The 21,333-nt window shown below is 38.6% G+C and overlaps 3 protein-coding genes across 3 annotated transcripts; 1 reads left to right on the forward strand and 2 right to left on the reverse strand.

Annotated features, from left to right (window-relative positions):
* The first annotated feature begins 459 nt into the window (after positions 1-459).
* LOC145469202 (uncharacterized) lies at positions 460-4,810 on the forward strand. Its single transcript, XM_081452897.1, has 5 exons — positions 460-1,664; positions 2,698-2,886; positions 3,273-3,349; positions 3,572-3,830; positions 4,721-4,810. Exons 1-5 carry the CDS (start codon positions 1,362-1,364, stop codon positions 4,808-4,810), a joined length of 918 nt encoding a protein of 305 aa, XP_081309023.1. The 5' UTR covers positions 460-1,361.
* Positions 4,811-6,892: 2,082 nt separating this feature from the next.
* Positions 6,893-13,893, reverse strand: LOC145470481 (uncharacterized). The gene is made up of 3 exons (XM_081454300.1): positions 13,884-13,893; positions 9,109-9,178; positions 6,893-8,096 (listed from the first exon to the last, which is right to left on the reverse strand). The coding sequence occupies exons 2-3, from the start codon at positions 9,164-9,166 to the stop codon at positions 7,822-7,824; spliced, it is 333 nt and encodes a 110-aa protein (XP_081310426.1). The 5' UTR covers positions 9,167-9,178; positions 13,884-13,893; the 3' UTR covers positions 6,893-7,821.
* Positions 13,894-15,050: 1,157 nt separating this feature from the next.
* LOC145470476 (small ribosomal subunit protein eS26-like) lies at positions 15,051-21,317 on the reverse strand. Its single transcript, XM_081454294.1, has 4 exons — positions 21,254-21,317; positions 20,037-20,214; positions 17,854-17,984; positions 15,051-16,082 (listed from the first exon to the last, which is right to left on the reverse strand). Exons 1-4 carry the CDS (start codon positions 21,254-21,256, stop codon positions 16,020-16,022), a joined length of 375 nt encoding a protein of 124 aa, XP_081310420.1. The 5' UTR covers positions 21,257-21,317; the 3' UTR covers positions 15,051-16,019.
* Between the last annotated feature and the right edge of the window lie 16 nt (positions 21,318-21,333).

The following is a 21,333-nucleotide window of genomic DNA, read 5'->3' on the forward strand; positions in this document are numbered from 1 at the left end:
GTTGTTATATTTGATGTAGAATTTTGTAACGTGATTTACAGCTTTTGTTGTTCATGTATCTTGTTAAACTGGACGTTCAATTTTGTAAGGTGAATTGAACCTTTTCTTGTAAACGTATCTTCAGTTGTTACCCTGTAGCATTTCATGTGAAACAAACAAATGTTTTTGTTTGAGGTTATCGTAGTCTCTACAAACCTTTTCCTCTCTTGAAAGTGCGGAAATGAAAACGTATGATGCCAAAATTATCCTTCCAAAAACTTGATAAATCTAACGTTATCTGTAATATGATTCCATGGAGTCAAGAGATATTGCCTCAAATTTGGCGTATGTCTATAAAACTATTTCCTAGTTAGGTATACCATTCATATGTTGAAATAAGCATTTCTCTTTTTAAAAAATGTTGCATTCCGATAAAAACGGCTGTCATATTATATCCCTATAACGGCCACTTCTCTACAACTGCCTTTTTCCACTGTTCCCAAGGTGGCCGTGTTGGAGAAGTTCGACTGTATTGTTTATAAAAGGGGTCAACAAGGAGAGATTTAAGCCATTTAAGGCGTTTAGTTCATTAATGACAGCGCCAATTAACTGACAACCGAAAAATTGCTCAAAATTTAACTGACAACTGATAATTAGGCAAAATTTTAACTGAAAACGGACATTTACACACACCCACCCCTCCCCCCATTCAGACCCTCCTGACTGTTTGACAATGTATGAATATCGTAGGAAGAAAAAAAAAGTAAATGAAGGTTTTACAGAAGCCGTTTCTAAGTAGATATGCAACAACGTTAAGGAATAAAACCCAACATAGTGTTAACCGTTAGTCTGTCAAGTGAAAGCGCGAGATTGAGGGGAGAAATGGTTGCGCGCGTGAAGGCGAAAAAGTACGCGCGCGATGCCATTTTTCTCCCAGCGTTTTCTTTGTCACGCATGACAGAGAACATCTGCGGACGTTCTCTGACTCTCGAAGCAGGGCCTAGCTCAGAAAATCACTCAGCTATTCATCAACTTGAAGTTGACAAAGGTAAAATAATCACCATAGAGAGTTTGTGAAGCTGATGTTTCGAGTATTGGCCCTTTGTCAGAGCAAAGTCCTAGTTCAGAGACCCTGTACGACCTACTATAAAGATAGAGTTAGATCTGGCCTTTCCCTCCCCACACATCCCACCTAACCCCAAACCTCTTCTCGGCGTTGGATCAGTCACTAGATGTGCCAGAAAAGGGAAAAATGCCTTGAACTTTTTTTATGTCCCCAAAAGATTTCTAGAGAAAGTGTATTCAACACAACACTTCTACTTCAAATTGCTTAAACGTTTGTCTATTCTATCATATTTTAGGAAGGAAGAAGGCAAGAGGTTATGGATCGCTTCAAAGAACTGCAAACTGAGATCTCAACCCACGAAAAACAAGTCGAGAAAGCAACGACAGTGAACGAGGAAAAGGTGAAGAAAAAAGATGCGCAGTTGAAGAGAGTTATAAGGAGAGAGTTAGACGTGAAGAAAACTGTAGACGAACAGAAAAGTATCATAAAGAACTTGGCTTCGATTTGGAAAAGTCGCCGAATTGGACAAAAATACATTCGCCGAAAGGATCAACAGAGAAATTTACAGCTGCTCGAGGAAGCTATGAAGGAAAACGAAATTTCCAAAGAACTGTATCAGGTAACCTCTATACATATCGTAAGGGGTGTAAACTTCCAGGAAATGAGATAGCAATTCGCGGGGATAGGGAGAATGGGGGAGAGAGAGGATAAGGGGAGGGGGGGGGGGGGTTGAAGAGAAGTCTATGATGGTCTTGCACCCCATCTCGGGTGGAGCAGTAATACTCCTTGTTGTTTCGTGCTAGGAAACCGGGGAAACTGCGAAGGCACCGCCTTGTAGCTGCCCCCTGGATTAGACGTAATTTCCCTAAACATAATCGGTCTGATATGCGCTTTTAGTTGTTAGGTTTTAACAGGAAAATGAATAAATTACCAGTTACAGTATCTATAACAAAATTCTCGATCCTGGTTGGTTCTTCGCGCTCCTACTTGACACATAACAACCTGCGGCTGTATAGGCCGGTGTTTAGGACAAAAAACTATGGTGGTCGCGCTTTTTCATCTTGTGTACCCACGCTTTGGAATGACCCTACATTAGCCGTGAGAAGCGCCCCGTCCGTTGACATTTTTAAAAACAGACTTAAAACTTTTTCGTTTAATCTTTAAGCATGCCAATCATTTTTTTGTTTAGTTTTTACATTGTAATTAATTATTATAAGGGACCCTTGATCCTAAATTATTACTATTTTTTTGTAAGAGCGTTGAGATTTTCGATGTAATGCGCTAGAACTAAATTTTTATTGTTATTGTTATCATTGTCGTTATCGTTATCGTTATCGTTATCTTTATTGTTATTGTTATTATTATGATTATTAATATATAATCGGCCACGGATCACATGGTTATCCAATTATAACGTTTTGTAATCGGATAACTATAATTGGATACGTACGCCAATAGCTTCCTTCTTAATGTTTCCTACGGTGCGCTCGTCCGAGTTCTATATTTCTCGCGCTATCCCTCCCTGAATGGAACTACATTCGGTCCTATTACCATTATCAGTGTGCATCTCATGTCTTATCGAAGGTTATTATCTCTCTCGCAACTGAAAACCACCCAAACCTTTAACTCCCCCTTTATCTTATCATGTTTAGTCTACAACAAAACTGGTTAAAGAAGCGATGGATTTCCCTCGCAAACGTCTCATCGAAATGGTGAAGAAGTATGTGCATTTCCGACGCGTTAAGGAAATTCAGGAAACCGTGCAAAGAATGAAGATGGAAACAAACATCAACGAGAGAGTTCTTCTGTCATTGAAAGAAACTGAAGACAGGATGATCCAGGTGACTCAAAATAAAAATTCTCTTTGGTCTTTGTACAGAGTTCTTATAGTAGCAAATTGGGAGACTCTTTCCTTTCGATAAACATGTTTTTAAGCTTTAGACTGAAACGAGTTTTAGTTTTGCAAACACAATTATATAAGAGAACCGAAATAGTCGATCGTCTTTGCACGCTCAAATTCTCTCTTCTGGCAAGAGCCGCTTGATAATGGTAAAGAACGACGGACGAAACCACTAAAACCTAGGACGACAAATACACACGAACTCGCTCGGTTGAAACACACAGTCGGCTATGCTACCGCGCCTCTATCTCCCATCCTTTCTGGGTAAGGATTAGGAAATTGACCCGTGTATCTAATTGTCTGTTGCCTTTGGTTTTATACATACAGCAAAAAGAAACATGGAGAAAGAAGAAAGAAGAGTTTATCAAAGCTCGAGCAGATGTTTTGGAAAAGCTCTGTCAAGTGTGAGCACACATCTTCATTTACTTATCGATATACTTGTCATAACGACAGTTATTGTACAGCAAAATATCACTCGCGAAACTGTCATGAACCAATTCAATCAGAAGGCAAAACGAGAAACACGCAGTTATGCAGCGTTTTGGGCGGGAAAAGTCACGTGAACCACCGAGAGTTGTATAGGCCGGTTACTGCTGTAGTTAATGCTGAGTGACTTCTGTTTACAGTCTTACTCAAGTTCATGAAGAGACCGGAGTATTGCTCATTAAACCAATGGATTTAATTCCACGACTGGAGGACATTAAAGAAGACGTCAAGGACATCAACGAAGCCGACATCTTAGAAGCTGTAAATATTCCCAAGGAACGTGCTAAACGGCGGAAATCGGAGCTGATGGCCCAGGCAGCAGCAGCTAAGGAACCTCCCCTCTCTATGGTGGAAGGCGCAGGGGTCCCGTATGAAAGTAACCAGAGTTCTTCATGGAAGGTATCGGGGGATGTAATGTGTATCCCTGGGGAACTGCTTGTATGGTAATTACGGGGATGTACGGCTACAAATAGAAACGAGCTTGTTTTGGTGCTACTCAAGAGTGAGGGCCTCCAACAGTTTTTGGGGAACTATGTCGAACAAGGGAACACGATCATTTATTTCAAGTGAACAAGGGATATTTTGGATTAATTTGAGGGAAGAGGTGATATATCCAAAAGCGAACAAGGGAACAAGGGAGAAAAAAGTGAAATTTTCAACTGATCAAGGAAACATGCTACCCCTCCCTCCCCTCCCCCACCCATTCGCTACGCTGGGAGGCCACCAAACCAAGAGTCGTTTCGCATTAGAAGGGGCGGTCCGCCCCTTCCAAACTTGAATGGAAAAGCACTGCAAACGAAAATGTCCAAGCTTTGGGAAGTTAAAGGAAAATGGATTTAAATACGAAGTTTTCATTTTATATGTTCCTGCATGTTTGCTTCAAAGCAACATTGTATGTTCTCGTTAAGCGTTTATCCCATAGTTTTGAACAGGTTCATTAGCGTACTCAACATTTTTCGCTTTTTGCGCACTGCTTTAATTTGATTCCTGGTCAAAATTTCCTGTCCTAATGTTTGTCATTAGAGTTCCATGAATGAGAATATCAGTCAAAGTTTTTTTATAGTTAAATAGCACATTATTATACTTTTCAATTATTCCTTCGCGTTATTCAAGTAAGTTTATGCCTTTCTCTGTCACGAAGGGTCAATTTACCGTTCAAATTCTATTCTGAACTGAACGAGTACTATAAGTTTTGCTGATCCCAAGTCCCAAGAGAAAAGTATTAGCTTTATTGTGGTTAGCTTCGTTTTTGAAAGCTGAATCTGTTCTAACTACGCCGTTCAATCCAGGTTATGTCGTCATTTCCTACTACAATGATCACCACACCGAAGTTATTGAACATGGACATCAATCGCAGTCGGCAGGCCGCTCAAGAGTAAGACATCAGTTTATTTGTCTATGACGCATATATCATAGAATAGTTGAAAAACTGTTTGATACGTGGGTGACAACTGAAAGATCACCGCAGGTATGTACGCAATTTGCGGACGTAGCTATGATGATTTTTCATGTGTTAAGTCATTCATCTGCCGTTCAAGCCTATATATTATATTTAACAATTATTCCATGAGATCGAGTTGGGGATGATGGATAGCCAACGGGGCGCGTAGCGGACGAATTGGTGATAATAATCTCATATCTAACAAGCGCGAGTGGAATAATTGTTATGCCCACAACGTATAGAAAACCAAAAGAAAATAAAAATAAAAAAGCCCAAAAAAAATTACGTGCGCGCTTACCATATTTGTAGAGGCTCATATGCTAGGATCCCTAAGCCAATGAAAACTCTTGAATTTCATTATCCAATGATCCAGTTTTAATAGCGATGATCATAATGTACTTATCTGAATTGTTAGAAGACTGGTTCAATGGATAATGCAATTCAAGGGTTTTTATTGGCTTAGCCATCATGGCATATAGCGCAAGGTTTATGGTAGATATAGCGTAGTATTGAAAAAAAAAAAAAAAACAGGGCAAATGCGATTTACCGTAAACCTCCGAAGTAATTAACGACCCTCGTTACTTTCGGAATAAGCAGCCTTTGGGGCTAGCTAATTTCAGGGGTTCATTGCTTTCGAGGAACAAAACCGTTATATAACGTAAACGTTGGCGCTGATAATAATAATAATAATAATAATGATGATGATGATGATGATGATGATAACAATAATAATATATCTCAATTGACCACTCCCTCAATGCGGCTTTTCAGGACCAATGAAACAGAATGTCGAAACAAATAATGCAAATGAACATAACATGGTTAAAAATCCCAACTGGCAGGAGGCAGACCAGTTGGCTATGTACAATGACAGAAGAGTTGAACTAAGGTCTACGGAGAAAAAACTCCAGCTTAGTGGTCAGATCGGGACTTGAACCCGCGACTTCCGGAATTCAAGTCCGGCGCCCTAACCACTCGGCCACGCTGCCTCCCTGATCAGGTCTGATAAAGACGAATAGACGTTTCACAACGTTTCGTGGCTTAAGCGATACCTTTTGTTGTTGTAGAGTGCGGTAATTATCGTTATCAGCTAGTTACCGTGCATAACTTTCACTTTTGATTCAAAAAAGTTATATACTATTGAACCTTGGTCTCGCTATTCGCGGGGGTATAGATTTGGGCTTGCTACTTTCGAGGAGGGATGGTGGGGTCCGTTCTTTCGAGGGCTCACAACTTTCGGGATTTATTAACGGCCTCGATTTTATTACTTTTGCTACTTTTGGAGGTCGTTACCTTCGGAATTTTCCGGTACTTTCGACACTCGATCGACTGAAAACTGCTCTGAGTAAGTATGATAACACTTGATATAGGCGCTACTATTTGTCAGAAAGTGTTGCTTTTGCGCATGTAAGCTCCCGGTTCCATATTTTATTACTCATGATTTTTCGCCCTGGAATCACTCTGTCCTGTTAACAAACGATAAGTGCCTCTACGATTTTTATATTTTTCAGCATTCTGGTCCGAGTTAGCGAAGGTTCACTAGATACGAAGTCCGTTAGTCTTCCTCCGATAAACTTTTTCCCCAACTTGTATGGTTACTTCAAGAGACCAGGCGACGGCATCCGTAAGACGAGAAGCGAACCCGCCCAACCACGAAAGAAAATTGTGAAGACTTTCAGATCGAGAGTTAGATTTCTCCCTCCGATTGCTACACTATACCCCGGTGAAGACCAGGACGAAGTTTCTTAACATTAATACTTCCAAATGTACATTAAACGAGATATTAGAAATGGCTACATCTCTGGCTACATCTTTGGCTGGAATCTGAATAAAATCCACTTTGCCTTTTTTTTTAAAATTTCGTCTAATGCATGAAATTTGTTTTATTGAAGCGTAAGGTAATCGTATGAATGCGAGCGCAATTAAGGATTTGCACTACAGGTGATATTTGAAAATCCTCTCAAAATTGCACGAGCCTTTAGGTGAGTGCAATTTGAAAGAATTTTCAAATATTACGCGTAGTTTAAATCCTTACTGAATTGCTTTGGCTTTCAAACGACACAGATTACTCATTTATTATATGACTGAGAAAATTGCGAACGTACGCGCGTTTATTTGCACTGCAGTGCAGATAAGTGTCTGGTCTCAGCCAAACTTAATGAAGTGATTTTCTCAATTGTACAGTGATAAAGGGAACCTTTTTGGAACAGCCATCTTTATCTTAAACCCTGCTTCACTTATACTTATTAACAGAAACAAAACTTACCAACACTATATGAAAACAGTTTACACAAATTTACAGCTCTGTTTTTCCTCATACCCAGCATTTACTTAACATTTCCCTTACATATTATATATCTAGTAAAACACCAATAGTTCTCGATTTAATTTTTTTCTTCAAAATTGACCCTGACTTAAAAGCCTTTCGGTTCTGAGCTGGCCTAAACAGCTAATATTTTCAAATGGAAGTTATTTACGCTACGGATTTTAACTCCACTGGAAGCAGTTAATTGATTAAAGAACCTCAACTTTCAATTGATTTAGAATGAGACCGACAGCTATAGTAAAAAAGGAAAAGACCCGCGGGATTCCCGTATAAAAAGAACAGGGGTGCTCGAGCTCGTCGTACCTTTAAAGGGTTAAAAAAGCGGTTTCGGTACCTCTCTGGGTGTTTAACCTCAAAAGGTCCAAAGCTGGAGCTTTAGAGGCCCTGTTAGGGTATTGAGCCAAAAAAATATGAGTGGAGATATTGTATTGTTTTAGAATTGGTACTTATTAGGGGTGACAAATTTTCAAGCCACGCGTACAAAACAGGATCTTAGTACCTCTTAGCGGTTCTTTTCAACATTTCCGACGAGCACCTCCATCCTGTTTGTATGAGAGTTCCCCCGGGAGAAAAGGAAACCGAAATTACACCACAGAGTCTAAATCCCATTGATTTCTACACGATCAAACAACGCACTTGTCTGAATAACAAGCCAACACTGCACACTCCGGGAGAGCACAATCGTCCATATATTCGTCGTAGATTCGCTGATTGCCACAGACTCTCTTGTACACTGGGGTCGGACCAACGTCTGTGATCCGCAAACATCGATCAAACTCGGGTACGACTTGGTGGGACTCTGCAACATACACTTCGCTACATTCTTGAGGCTCAGTTTGATCAACTATTGCGTCGCATGCACTCTGGCTTGAGCATTCATAGCACCTGATCGACCCCCCTGAAAATAAAAAGCAAATGAAAAAAAAAAAAAAATAGAAGATCTGCCTTCCAGTGGTAAGTCCGGGGGAAGAACTCCCAGAAAAATTAGGCGGTGGTACTCATATAATTAGTTCCCTAGTTCAGACCAATGTTAAAAGCAATGTTTATATGCTTTTATTGGGTAGGATGGCTTCTTCTGAAAAACAAATCTAATTCAAGACTAGAGTTCAAAAACCAATCTTACTTGAGAACAAAATGGCTAAAATCGAGACCATCGTTAAGACCAAAGCGGCTAAACAAAAACATTTTTTCCAAGCGACTATCCTCTTCACTAGATCACTATCTTCACTGCTATCATTTTCGGATTTGGTCCACGTTTGGCTCGAAATGTGGCTCAAGAGCAGCCATAGCGTACCTAGAGTGGTAGTTAAAAGCCTTGTCGGAAGCTATGGACAAAATCCCTTGGATGGAATGACGTCACGAAAACTAGGCCTGGCTGCTGAGTGCAGTTCAAAATGGCGGTCACGATGTCGAATTTGGGCTTCTCTGGAGACGAATTTCTTACGAAAAACCTGCACTTTTGAGGCTGAAACTTCGGCGATCGAGTAGCAAACCTCAGTGAGAAGTTTTTATTAGCATTGAAAAAAAATTTACGTTTCTTGGAGTGACCTTCTCCTTTAAACCTCACATAGACCTTGCCCTAGGGCACGGTGGAGGGGGAAATCTTTTTTTCCCTGGAGTTTCAGGAAGCCGGCGTAAGCGTAAGCATTTTGAAAAAAAATAAGCAAACTTGTACCCTCAAAAAATTCACAAACACGAACACTGCCGGAAAATAGTTTACGTACTTTCAGTGAGCTGAAAGAAAGTACATTACATGGAGGAAAAAAAAAAAAAAAAAAAACAATTCGTGCCTGTCACAAATCACCTCTCCCCCTGAAAAGTCAAATGGCCCACCCCTAAAACACACGACCCACTGTCTTTCATTGTGTTCTTGTTGTTTTTTGTCATATTGCATCTGATGAATTACTTACCAATTGTAGCCACACTAGCGACAGCGCTCAGAAATAATAGGAGTCCAGCGGTTTTCATTCTCAATTTTGTCTGTTAGGTAGAAAAGATTAAAAATAAATTGTTGCGTGTTATCTCACTGTTGAGATATCCACTAGCTTAGAGAGACAAAAAGGAGTCTATTCTTGCAACATGCTTCCTCGTTGGGGCAGCTCTTTTTTAAAAACTTCAACATTTGCAATGACAATTCTTTCTTTCCAGATCTTTCTTTTACAAATCTTACTAGTGAAGCTTTTATGTGAATTCTGGGCAGCTAAAACCAAAGCACTTGAACGTATGGATGTAGCTAGAGGTTGAGTACTGAACAAGAACTAGCCAATCAATATTTGGACACAATTACTTCACGAATAACTTTGAATCTGCCTTAAGAAGGACGTAACCGAAGGTTGTTAGAAATGAACAAAAACGCAAGTTTAAAGTTAAAGCCCAGTTCTGAATGGCATGCCACTAGGAGAAATAAAAGAAGAATCAACGACCGGACTTGGGTTAGTTAACATTGACTAAAAAAGAGACCTTTGATCATGAAAAATATACCTGAGTTCTCAATATTTGGCTCGACTGTAATACATGTAGAAAGATAAACTTAATTATAATACCTGGGAATACCATTGGACAGCTCTGTGGGGGCCAATAACTAAAAACTGGAATTAGACCGAGTTAAGTTTCCATGCAATGGCCGTGCAATTAATAAAGCTGTTATTACAGCACTGTAAGAATTGTAGAGCGTGAATATTGGCCTTTGATCTTTTCTGTCCATCAGGATCGTTCAAACCCTAAGCCTTTGTGGGTTAATAACACGCATACGTTCATGGCGTCAACAGGCTTGTCTTGCCCTGCGGCGTGTGGTTTTTACCCCCTGGAATGCCTCAGTAGACCGCTTTCAATTGGCCTCTTTCACAATTTAACTGGCTAAAACTCGGTGAAAAGTCAAATCGAAACTTAACCTATGCTACGATTGATTTACTTTTAAGCAAGAGAAGACCAAGGTATCCGTTTGTTTTAAATCACAAATTACCTATAAATTAAAGAAAACCTTAAAATAATTGCTCTTTAAGTTAAGGTTAGTCCGCCTGCAGTTGGTTGGAGAATACGCTGCTCCCATCTTTTACCACTGGCCATGGGTTTTTGCGTTTTCGTATCAGGCGGTTGCACGCAGTTCGAACTACACACTCATCACTGTGTACGAGTCGTGAATATAAATAAGAAAACAAATCCTACCAAGTGTGGATCTGACTTCGTTTTTCATGTTACTTTTTTATTCTCAGAGGAACGGTTATGTTAATTACGATAAGTTCATCCAGCGATTTTAATATATTTAAAGTTTTCAATTTACAACAAATTCGTGAAGCCTGGTTAAAAAAACAAACAAAAAACATTCACACACTTGGGATAAAGAGAACTTACAAGATTGAAAAAATTGTCTTCCGTACACTAACTAGTTTTCCATGACAAGTTTATAGTTGCTTGGTATGAGCGCAACCAATAAGGGTAAGTTTTCCGTCGAAAAGGCCTCAGGTTCAAATCCAGTACTCCATGGCCAGTGTTTGAACAAGGAGACTTTTAAACGAAACACTTAGCAAATATCAAAAGGACCAAAAGGGTAGGCCGGCATCGCTATGTAATGAAAATTACCGAAGAATACGAAGCTATGATTTTTTGAGGTATTTTGCTGTATTAAGAGTGTTACGACTTCAGAGAAAAACTTATCTGACCAGGGAAATTTTTTCCCCGTCGCTTACCGAATAGCGAGAAAGAAACCTCGCCAAATACAACTGAATTGCCCTAGGTATTTGACAAGGAGTAGTTAGTGTGGGTTCGATTGAACTAAGTCAGTTTTTATTAATGTTTGTGTAATTTTGAAGGTCGGAAACCAATTTATTGTTTTGGTTTTTAACTGCAAAGTTATTTTAATGTTTGTTGCGTCGGCGCCAAGGGGTCTACTGGATATCTCTATAGACTGAGAATATTAATTAAAGTGTATATTCAGTTTTGGTTTTCTTTACCCCATGGAGAGGTTTTTTTGGCGTTTCTACACAATTGGAATTCTCTTTTTTTATACGAACTCATTACCCAACGCGGGGAAACACTATATTCACGGCTGTTTGGGAACTGAACACCAATAATGTGGTAGCTATACGACATCGTTTGACGCCCTATAGCCATTGAACCTTCGCGATAATTAATAAAATAGGCAAAATTTGGGCAAACGTTTTCACGAACCGTATCAAAAAACGGCCACTTTTAGGCAAATGTTTGCCTGTCCTCGCTCGTTAGTATTGAAAACTGAATTTTCAAGGAGACTGTTCAACCACCCACATCATCCAGTTGTTTACTTGAAAACAGCCGTGCGTTATTTCGATGTTGCAGAAGAATTTTGACTTAAGGTGGCTGAATACAGTTTTTGATACCTGTATTTCATTCACCTTTTTCTCTAAAACCCTTGATCCCTCGGTCGTCAAAAATGGCAGCAAGCTAGTTAACAACACAAACTTTGGTTTTTTGATGGTTAAGCTGACGTATGTGTCGCTGCTATGGCAACATGAATAAATATAAACAGGCCTTTAAAATCGGTTTCAGTTTGTTTTTTTGCAGAAAATCTAGTCATTAGATTTTCTTTATAATTTGCATGCAACAAGCTTGTAGCGACTCTCACAAGTTGACACCATTTTGCTAATAATTTAACAGAGAGATCTTTAATTATCCCTTGTTGAAGGTTCACTGGAATATCTAGAATTTCCTTTGTTAAAGTTCAATTATTTTCAATACTCCAGTTACTTATTTCCTAAAGTATTTTCGTGCCAAATTTCGTGATATTCTAATGAGTGGCTCGAGAAATAGGCGTATTTCCGAGAGTGCAATTTTCATTCAATCGCAATTTTTTTACTTACTATGCATGCGCTGCATTTAACTGGGTTCTTTCGGTAACAAAGAAAAAGCTGAGAATTGCAGGGTTCTTTGCATCGTTACCTTTTCTAACATACCTTTGTAATAAAAGACTAAAGCCATCAATACGCTGCGTTCAATTATAGAGAAAAAAAGCACAGATACTGCGGGTGTTGAGTAAGCAAAATGATCGCTCTATTTTGACGGCACGTTTGTTTTTTTGCAATCCTTGTGCGCTCTGAATTGCATCAGCAAAAGCGCGCGCGAAACTGTGTTCGGCCACCTTAAACAGGGATTCTTGGGGAGTAGTTTGATAGAAAAATGGCTAGCTATTAGCAAGAGAGGATTTATCTCTAAGTCTTTTAAATATCAGATATTATTAAAATGTATCCTGACGTAAAAAGTAACTTAATTATTAATACGATGCTATTCTTAGTTTCACAATTGCTTTTCCTCTCGTTGTTTTGTTTTGTTTTTAAGTAATGTAAATTTAGTATAGGTATATCTAATAAATCATTCGCCATACCCTGCGGCTGAAACCCTGCGGGGTGTTTAATTATCTACTCCGGTAAAATGCAGCCTTTTCCGAACGTCACCGTCAAGGCAGAGCCAATTGATCTACAAGAAGTTAAATTTGTGTATACGAAGAGAAGACGAAGGCTCTTTTTTGTGAACCAAGAGAATTAAATGAACAGTTTTTTTTTATTTAACGTTCTTTTCCATACATTATACGCAAGGCAAGTTTTGCACAAGGCGGTATCGAGCGCTATCAACAACCTGAAACACTGAAGTTGAAGTTTTCTTGCCTCTAAAAACACTCTTTGTTATACAGAGTGTGACTCATGTAGGAGTCACTTCACACCTGTACATGTTGGCTTGAAATCACACACAAACTATAAATATTTAACAATAAATTAAGCAATGGTGGTTTCGGTCGGAAAAGTTTGCCCTTCGAATCTATTACTGAGACAACTGATCAGTGCGTGTTAGTCGGAGAAAAATGAGCTTCATTTTAGCAACTGTTCATACGTGTATGTGAGTTAACCGAACTGAGCCATTGTTTTGTGAAATTTCGAATAAATATCGGCTCTTGCTAGGACTTGTGTGGTAGCACTTCACGGTTAAATAGAAGATAGGAACGAAATTAACGTTGAATGAAATAACCTAACGACCGAGATGTCATCAAATCCAATACATATACGCCGATAGAAATTTGCCGACAAAAAAGACTATTCTTAACACACTTGTATGTGGCTTAAATAGCGACTAGAAAAGCCAAAACTTAGCAAGTAGTCTTAAAAGTTGGTTTTATATACATGAAATGACTGAGGCATGTTGTATTTTGACTGGAAAAACTCATGATTTAATTTTACACCTGTGCATCTGAGGGGTATTCAATCGCTCAGGGAGCGGTTCCGCCTCGAGTATATAATATACAACTTAACTGAAAGAGCGGATTTCGAAGACATTTTCAGCCTAAACTGATTAAGGGTCACAATAGCTATATACAAGTCGATAGCTGAGAGAACACAAACCACGACTTTCTTTGGCCAATTTTTCCCTTGATGATTCGCGACCACTGATCTGGCTCGCAAAATAAGCCTAGCAATTTTTCCCTCAAAAAAAAAAAAGTATGTCAAACACGTTTGGTCAATCAGCGTATTTTTTAGATATAGTTTTCTTGAGTTATTGTGCTTTACGAGTGAAGTAATAATAATTTGAGCCGGGTACTGAGCCAAAAGGGTTATAACGTTATCATACTGAGACTAACTTGAGAAGTGGGATCCGAAGCTTGGAGTTGTTTAGATGCTGAACTTTTAAATTGATTTAACATTAAAAAAATAGTGTTCCTTACCTTTTCCTGCGGCCACTCTAACGTTGAGAAAAAGATTTGTACTCGATCTCAATGATGAAGACTCGAGTTGAAAATAAATTGTCAGTCTTTTGTGTATAAACTTTAATCTCTTAGTAACAAGATGTATGGGGTAAGAACGTAAAATAAATCAAAAGACTGAGACATGAAATAAGACTTTGAGCTCTTACAAAATTGCTGAGGCGTATATTATAAGGACGTTCACACTGCACACACAATTCAATTCATACGCCACTCCATCAAAATATAATCCATAGTGAAATGCCAATTTTTCGAATCTGCCAGAAAGTAAACGAAAACTGGTTTGAAAAAATCGGGTAATTCGAGAAATCTAATGTAAAATCATGTCCTGGGATATTTCAGGGTATTAAAAAGGTTTCTTAAGGTTAGGTTACTGATCAATGCTTTCCTATTTCGATGCTGTTCATATTATACCTTCTCCTTTTACATTGCGTTATTAACTAATACTTTTAAAAAAAAAAAAAAAAAAAACTTGAGTTCATTCATATTCCATTGCGCACTATCACTTCGGGAATTTCCAGCTGTATTTATCGTTACCTTGGTTAATTCGGGCACTGATCGAGATAATGAGATAAAATTGTGATCTAGTTGTTACAAGCGCTCTTCCTGAAAATAGTTATTCTAGATTCCATGACTTATCAGGATTTTGTTTTCTAATTTTTCTGCTAAACTTTGTTCTTTACGTCGTACTTTTTGGACATAGTAATACAGTTGTTTGATTAAAATTTAAAATCACAATTCATTCACACCTTGCACAATGCAAGGTGAACAGAAATGCGTTCATACTGCAAATAACACGATGGTGTCCCCTTGAATATGTCAGGATATGAGAGCACAAATAGTTAATGATATGGAACTAGGCGGACCCAGAATATTGGAAAGGCACATTCACGAAGTTGGAATTGGGCCATCTTCTCCTTGTAACACTTAAGCTGTAAGAAAATTTTAACCACACCTTTTACTTTTAAATTAGTATAATCCTTAAATTTTAAAAGCAGGCGAGCGACGAGCGGGGTCTGGGACAGAAATCGGAGAGCGCTCACTGACCTAGAGACTGGTACAGGCTGAGTCTCGAACATTTACGGAAGTCTTGTTCCCAAATCTCTATGTCCCAAAAAAAAGTGCAGTGGTAAAACTTTGTAGACAATCCTTTTTATTGTGAGAGTTTCAGGGGCAGTAGTCACACCAACTAGCAAATACCTAGCAAGTACCTTGACAAGTTAGTGTCCTATGGGATTTGATAGACATTTCTGAAAAAAGACTGGGTTGGAGGATGACAAGAGAATGGGGAAGATGAAGAGGACAATTACTACCCTCCAGTCAATCTATTATCAAACTGCAGGACTTAGTGATCTCTGAAATCATAGTGAATAGAGGGAAACCGGCAAAGTTTTTTGTTGCATGTTTTTGCTGGCTATTTGGGGAGTTAACCCTGCACAAAACTTGGGAAATACAAAAGGTGATTATGTGTGCTTATAGAACTAACCAGTAGAAGCATTGCGATTATGTAATTCATGCAGAGTCAATGAGCATAAAACAAAAAGATGTGCAGGGGACCTTCCAACATAAATCGTCTCTTTGATGTTTGCCAGGCTTCTGAACCATTTTCCTCTAAAAACTGTGCAAAAATAGATCTTCAATCTTCTGTTGTTGGAGATGCATTAATTTGTCAGTTGTTGTACAGTATAACATGCAAATCACTGGGGCTTTAGCAGTTAGCTGAAAACTACATCTTATTTTTCATCTCTGTCTACTTAACATTTGTAATCTGCAAAGGGATTTACCCATCACGGCATGTAAAGGAGAAAAAAGGAAATAAATGCAACTAAATCACTATTGATTTATAAATGAGACAAGACACCTACACACTTCATGCTCAGCTGATGTATCACTTCAGCAAAAACCCACCAGTGACATTGTATAGACAGTTCAACAACTTCCAACTCAAACAAGTTCTGCAAGTAAAGTCTCTCCACATCTCCACAGATCTGGGAATCCTGTGCACAGGCTATTTCAGTAAATTTCAAAACCACACAACACTTTTAATGTAAGTTTCTTTTAATTATATGATCCCTTTGGATTCAACTACAGGCAATTTTATGCTGCAGTAGTTTGACGCGGTCCAACACCTCCTGGACGTTGTCCCTGGGGATTGTCAGGCTAGAAGGTGAACAAGAAAAAAAGTTAAGGACGGCTTCATAGTTATTATAGTGTATATTGAACACTGAATCTAAAGACCCAGTACATAACAGACTGAGGCAAGTTTTACATGCAAGTTTGATTTACACAAAACCAGGGCTGTCATCAAGTTTTTAGTCACCTGCAGCCTTATTCTCCACACCTGTAGCAAATTTGTTACTTTATGGGTGAATTCTATCTTGAAACAACAGGCAATTTCACCCATAGCACCAAGGAAAAATCAAGCATACTCAGCCGTACTGTACTATGGGATACGGCCCTTAATGACAGCCCTGAAAACAATTTACACATTTGCAAATATGAATTTCCAAAATTGTCTGTCTAGATCAGCCCTTCACAAAAACACTTAACCCAGAAACCTATGTACCACAGACACATGCAATAACTGGGTGCTGGTAAATTATTGCATTCTGTAATGCTTGTTGACACTGGGACATTGTATGGTACATTTGTTTGTTTGCTTTTTGTTTTGCTTTTTATATTTGTTATTCATAAACAACACAACATAGTTACAGCTCATTAACACGTAATACAAAGTCAAAAAGTCACATTTCACTGGCAATATACACGTACAAGAAAATAATAAAAATGAAAGCTAGAGTGTAAATGTACTCAGGGCTGTCATTACGTTTTGAGTCAACTGTAGCCTTAATCTTCACACCCGTAAGAAACTCAGGTGATTTGTATCAACAACAGTCCAGTTCACCTCTAACATCCAGGGTACATTAAACATACTCAGCCATAGCAGGCGTTACAGGTTACAGCCCTTATTGACAGCCCTGCTACTTACATGAATACTTCTGAAGAAAGATAACGGTGTGATGCAAAACAATACAAGGGAGTATTCTCACTACATGTATATTATATGTGATTAACTTTATACATTACATCTGTTTAGATAGCTACATGTACTATTGAACAACAGTGGACAGTTCTTTCCATTTTTTGTTATGAAATTCTATGGTAAGCTGTAACTTGTATGTTGCTTGCAACAATGAAAGGGATGGTTTATATTGAGACCTCGGCATTGGAAGATGCTTACAAAGGATACTAATATGATTTAGGAAAAGGAAGTCTTCTCTAAAAAACCCAAAAGTTATAGGAGAAGTGTTCAAATAATCTATAAGCTGTTCTGTTACTGAAAGCAACAAGCTGGAGTTAATTTCACAATAAATAAATAGATGCCCAAGGGATTCCTCAGATTTTTCATACTCATTGATGAGATAACAATGCCCATTTTGTGAAGAGCTCTACTGGTGTTAACAATTCTGTGTACAAATTTATACTGGAATTCTCTGCTTTTGGAGTCTACAGTTACACTTCTAGGAAGAACATAAATTTCTTGCCATGGCAAATCATTTGTTGGAAAAGAGTTCTTTGTATTTGTTTGTTTGTTTTTTTTTATTTCGGGGTATTCTTTATTTTCTTCACAAGATCCCACTATAGCACCCTCAAAGAAGTACACTGTACAGGTAAAGTCAAGTGTAGGAAAAAGAATGTGATTGGAATCGATGCTATCAGCACCTGACAACAACAGAACATTGGTACAATTTCAGAAAGTGATTTTTAAGACCTACCAAAAAATAGGCTCAACATCAGAATGCAATATTATTAGGCTCGACTACCAGCCGTTGTTCAGGAAAGGAGCCTGCGCTTCTCCCCTCCCCTATTATGTTCCTCCCCTCTTAGAGAGAACACAGAACCTGGATAATATTACAAAAAGAACTCTTACCCTGCGTGGGAACCTTGGAGGCGGGACCCTGATCTTCCTGTTTTCCTTGGAGCGATTCCTGACAACCTTAGAGTGGATTGCACAGCTAACACAGTAGTGAAGCTTGACATAAAGTTTGGGAAGAGGGTACACTGTAGAGAAAATGTCAAGTGAGAATCCAAGAAGAACTTCTATGGACTTGGGCTTATTCTTGATACTTTCGTACATTAATACACATGCTAAGACAAAATTCATGCACAATGACTTTCTCCCCATAATGAATTTTTGCCAACAAAGGTGGTTTATCCTGGGAGAAATTCAAGGCAAATTCATTTGGGATTAAGAAAGTGTATTTACACTGTATGTGCAAAGTCATTAAGTTTCCATCCCTGTACTTATGACAGAGATGAAACTTACCTCAGCATGAACTTGCATATTTTATCCCTGGAATATGTTTACCACAACAGGAGGTAAATTACCAGAAACTTTGACGAAACTGAATACTGGGAGGAAATGTTCCTTGGAAAATGCCTCCTAATGGATAAATGCCACTAACAGAGGCCAATAATCAGTGTTTCAGCCAGAAAATTTTACTTGAGGGCCAAAGTGGCCCCTGAAGATCTTTTTTAGGGCCATATTTTTTAGAAAAGGGGCCAATAAACTGAAAGCTACAGAAGGAAAAAAATGCATCAGGGTATCAAGGAAAATAAAGCAGTTTATCATGATCTAGGACAAAATTTAATAGAAAGTGATTTTTGAAGTGTTTCTACCCAATAAAGTTTCTTTTGAATCAGATACTACTAGTATGAAGGATCCGTGCATTACAAGAGAACAATCCTTAGGCATACATGACGTAGTCAATGATCAAGGGTTTGCAATGCATTATAGGGCGATTTCAAACACGGTCAACCATTTGGAAGTTTTCCGATATGAAAGAATCAATACAGCAAAGCAAGAGGACGGATTGACTTCTTTTCTTATGTTGAATGTTTTAGAAGCAAAGATCTTTCAATATGATTTTCTAGAAGGACATAATGTGTGACAAAATAACCGTTATTGATTGTCAGCACAGAGAAATGTAGTCGCCATTAAGCCTTATTATGGCGACTACACCAGAATTTTTGGTCGCCAAGGACGAAATGTTAGTTGCATTGGCAACCGTATCGATCACAATTTCGAGCCTTGGGATGGCTTTTAAAATATTCTGCCTGTGTTAAGCCTGCAGGCCTGTGAAAGGAGAGGGCCAAATTGGCCCTTTTTTCGTTTTTCTGGGGGCCATCTCTGATTGTAATGCGGGATTCCCGCAATGGCGCGCACTGGCGGAAACACTGATAATAGCAAAGGCAGCCTGTGTAACATACTCATGTATGGATCTTTCCCTTAAAAAGTGGACAATCGGACGTGAGAAATGTTACAATGGTTGTTGCAAACAGCAGGGAACACAAAGACTTGTCGGTCAAACATTTTTCCTAATGTCTTCAGTTTCATCTCTCTTGAGATAAGAAAGAGCAACAAGTATAGGAACTTAAAAGGGCCTACAGAGAATGTCTGCAAATTTTAAAACAAAATCAGTCACTTCATTATATAAAATAAGAAATAAAGGAACAAAGTAATGGCAAAAGGTGATCTACAATTAGAACATAACCAGTAGGTACAGTCGAACCTCAATTATCCGAACCTCGATTATCTGGATTTCTCGATTATCCGGACTTTTTCTCTAGTCCCAGTTTTGTCATGAATATATATTAGTCATGATCAAGATCCGTAGCAATATTCTTTTTAAAACCATAGCATTGAAAAGTGCAGTAAAAGGGGCGTTTGCTTTGTTTTTAAAGTGCAAAAGCAGTGCTCGCACACTTTGTAACTAATGAAGAACACTCGAATGAGTTCAGATTAGCTCAGAGTTGAGTGGCTCAAGATGTACAGTACACCATATTGTTTTCCAAGTGATTTGTAAAAGTGTTTTTTCATGATTAAATGTTGCTTTATTTAAACGGTTTTGCTCTTCATTAATATTCAGATTTTCGATTATCCGGACTATTTCGTCTAGTCCCAATGAGTCCAGATAATCAAGGTTCGACTGTAATTCTAATTCTAGGGGTGTCTATCTGATGCATTTGTCACAGGTTTTATGCGCCAAATGGTAACTCCAAAATATTGAAATTGCTACAGTCTAACACTGCTCCAAGTATAAAGAAACCTACCTTCATATACACTTGCATCAGCAATATCCCTTACTGCGGCTGCCTCCACAATATTCCTTATAACAAATTTCTTAATAGCCTTGTCTTTGGGGACACAGCGCGCACAATTGGTACAACGCACAAACTTAACATGCCCACGGCCATGCTTGGAGCGCCCGCAGTTACGCCTCTTCTGCGTCTATAGAAAAAGGAAATATAATCTTGATGAAATTGTTTTCACCTTTAATAGAAGAAAACCTGCCTGGGTACATCAATATAGATCTAGACAAAGACTAAATTCAACATGGTTTATTTTTTTTTGGATCTCAAAAGCACAGTTTTTGTATTTTTGGGCTAGAACTTCACCAAAGTACAGTTGGATCCCGCTAATTCAAACTCAGTTATTTGAAATTCCTGTTATTTTGAACTCAAACCCATTTCTCTTGGATTGCCCTTCAGTCATATACTATCAGTTATTTTTAACTCCCAGGAGCTCGAACCAGCGGGGCGCAACTGTATTTCCCTACCAAGGCTGTGGTGTAAGAAAAATTACAAGGAGCTCAAAGGTTCCTAACCATGAAATCCTACGTGCCCAGCACAGAAGCTTACATATAAATAGTTTTTCCAGTCACCCAAATGCAAAAGTTAGCTGCCTGTGGGCACCCGGCCTAATCATGTCTACTAATAATATTTTGAATTAAATGAAAACCCTACTATATGAAACAAACACTTGGATGGTTTCCTCTTCACTTAGCCTAGTGAAAATTCACTTTGAATAGTAAAACCTGACTAAAGACAAGCCCTTGGACTGTTAACATTAAACAAAATAACACCTGATCCAGACTAACATGTTTCCCATACTGATGCACGAAGCCAAATAATGGTGACTTTTTTTTTACATCGGTTTTATATAAAAGATATCAGCAAAAATTGAGAAAACAGTTAATAATCTAGCTACATGTCAATTAGTAAAACTACAAACGAAATGGAAAAGACTAAAAGACAAATGCTCGGTTCTAGAAATTTGACTTGAAAGCGAGCGAGTAACAACGTGGTTTGAGTATCAAGACCACTAAACGCGACAATTTTCGCTTTTTCTTCGCCGCAACGATATATTTGTAAGTTAAAGGGTTCAATTGATACCGAAAGTATATTTCAAGCGCCTTAAAGTCGCTCAATGATCTAAATAACGACGAAAATGGTTTGTAATTTCAAGCTACAAGCCACAAAGAGCTCACCATTTTGATCTCAGACAGAGGAAAAGAGGCCGCTCACATGGAGCCCCTGGGTTTTGTTAGTGGCCTCCCCAGAAATTGTC

This window comes from Orbicella franksi, chromosome 15 (assembly GCF_964199315.1).
Source record: "Orbicella franksi chromosome 15, jaOrbFran1.1, whole genome shotgun sequence".
Classification (NCBI taxonomy): Eukaryota; Metazoa; Cnidaria; class Anthozoa; order Scleractinia; family Merulinidae; genus Orbicella; species Orbicella franksi.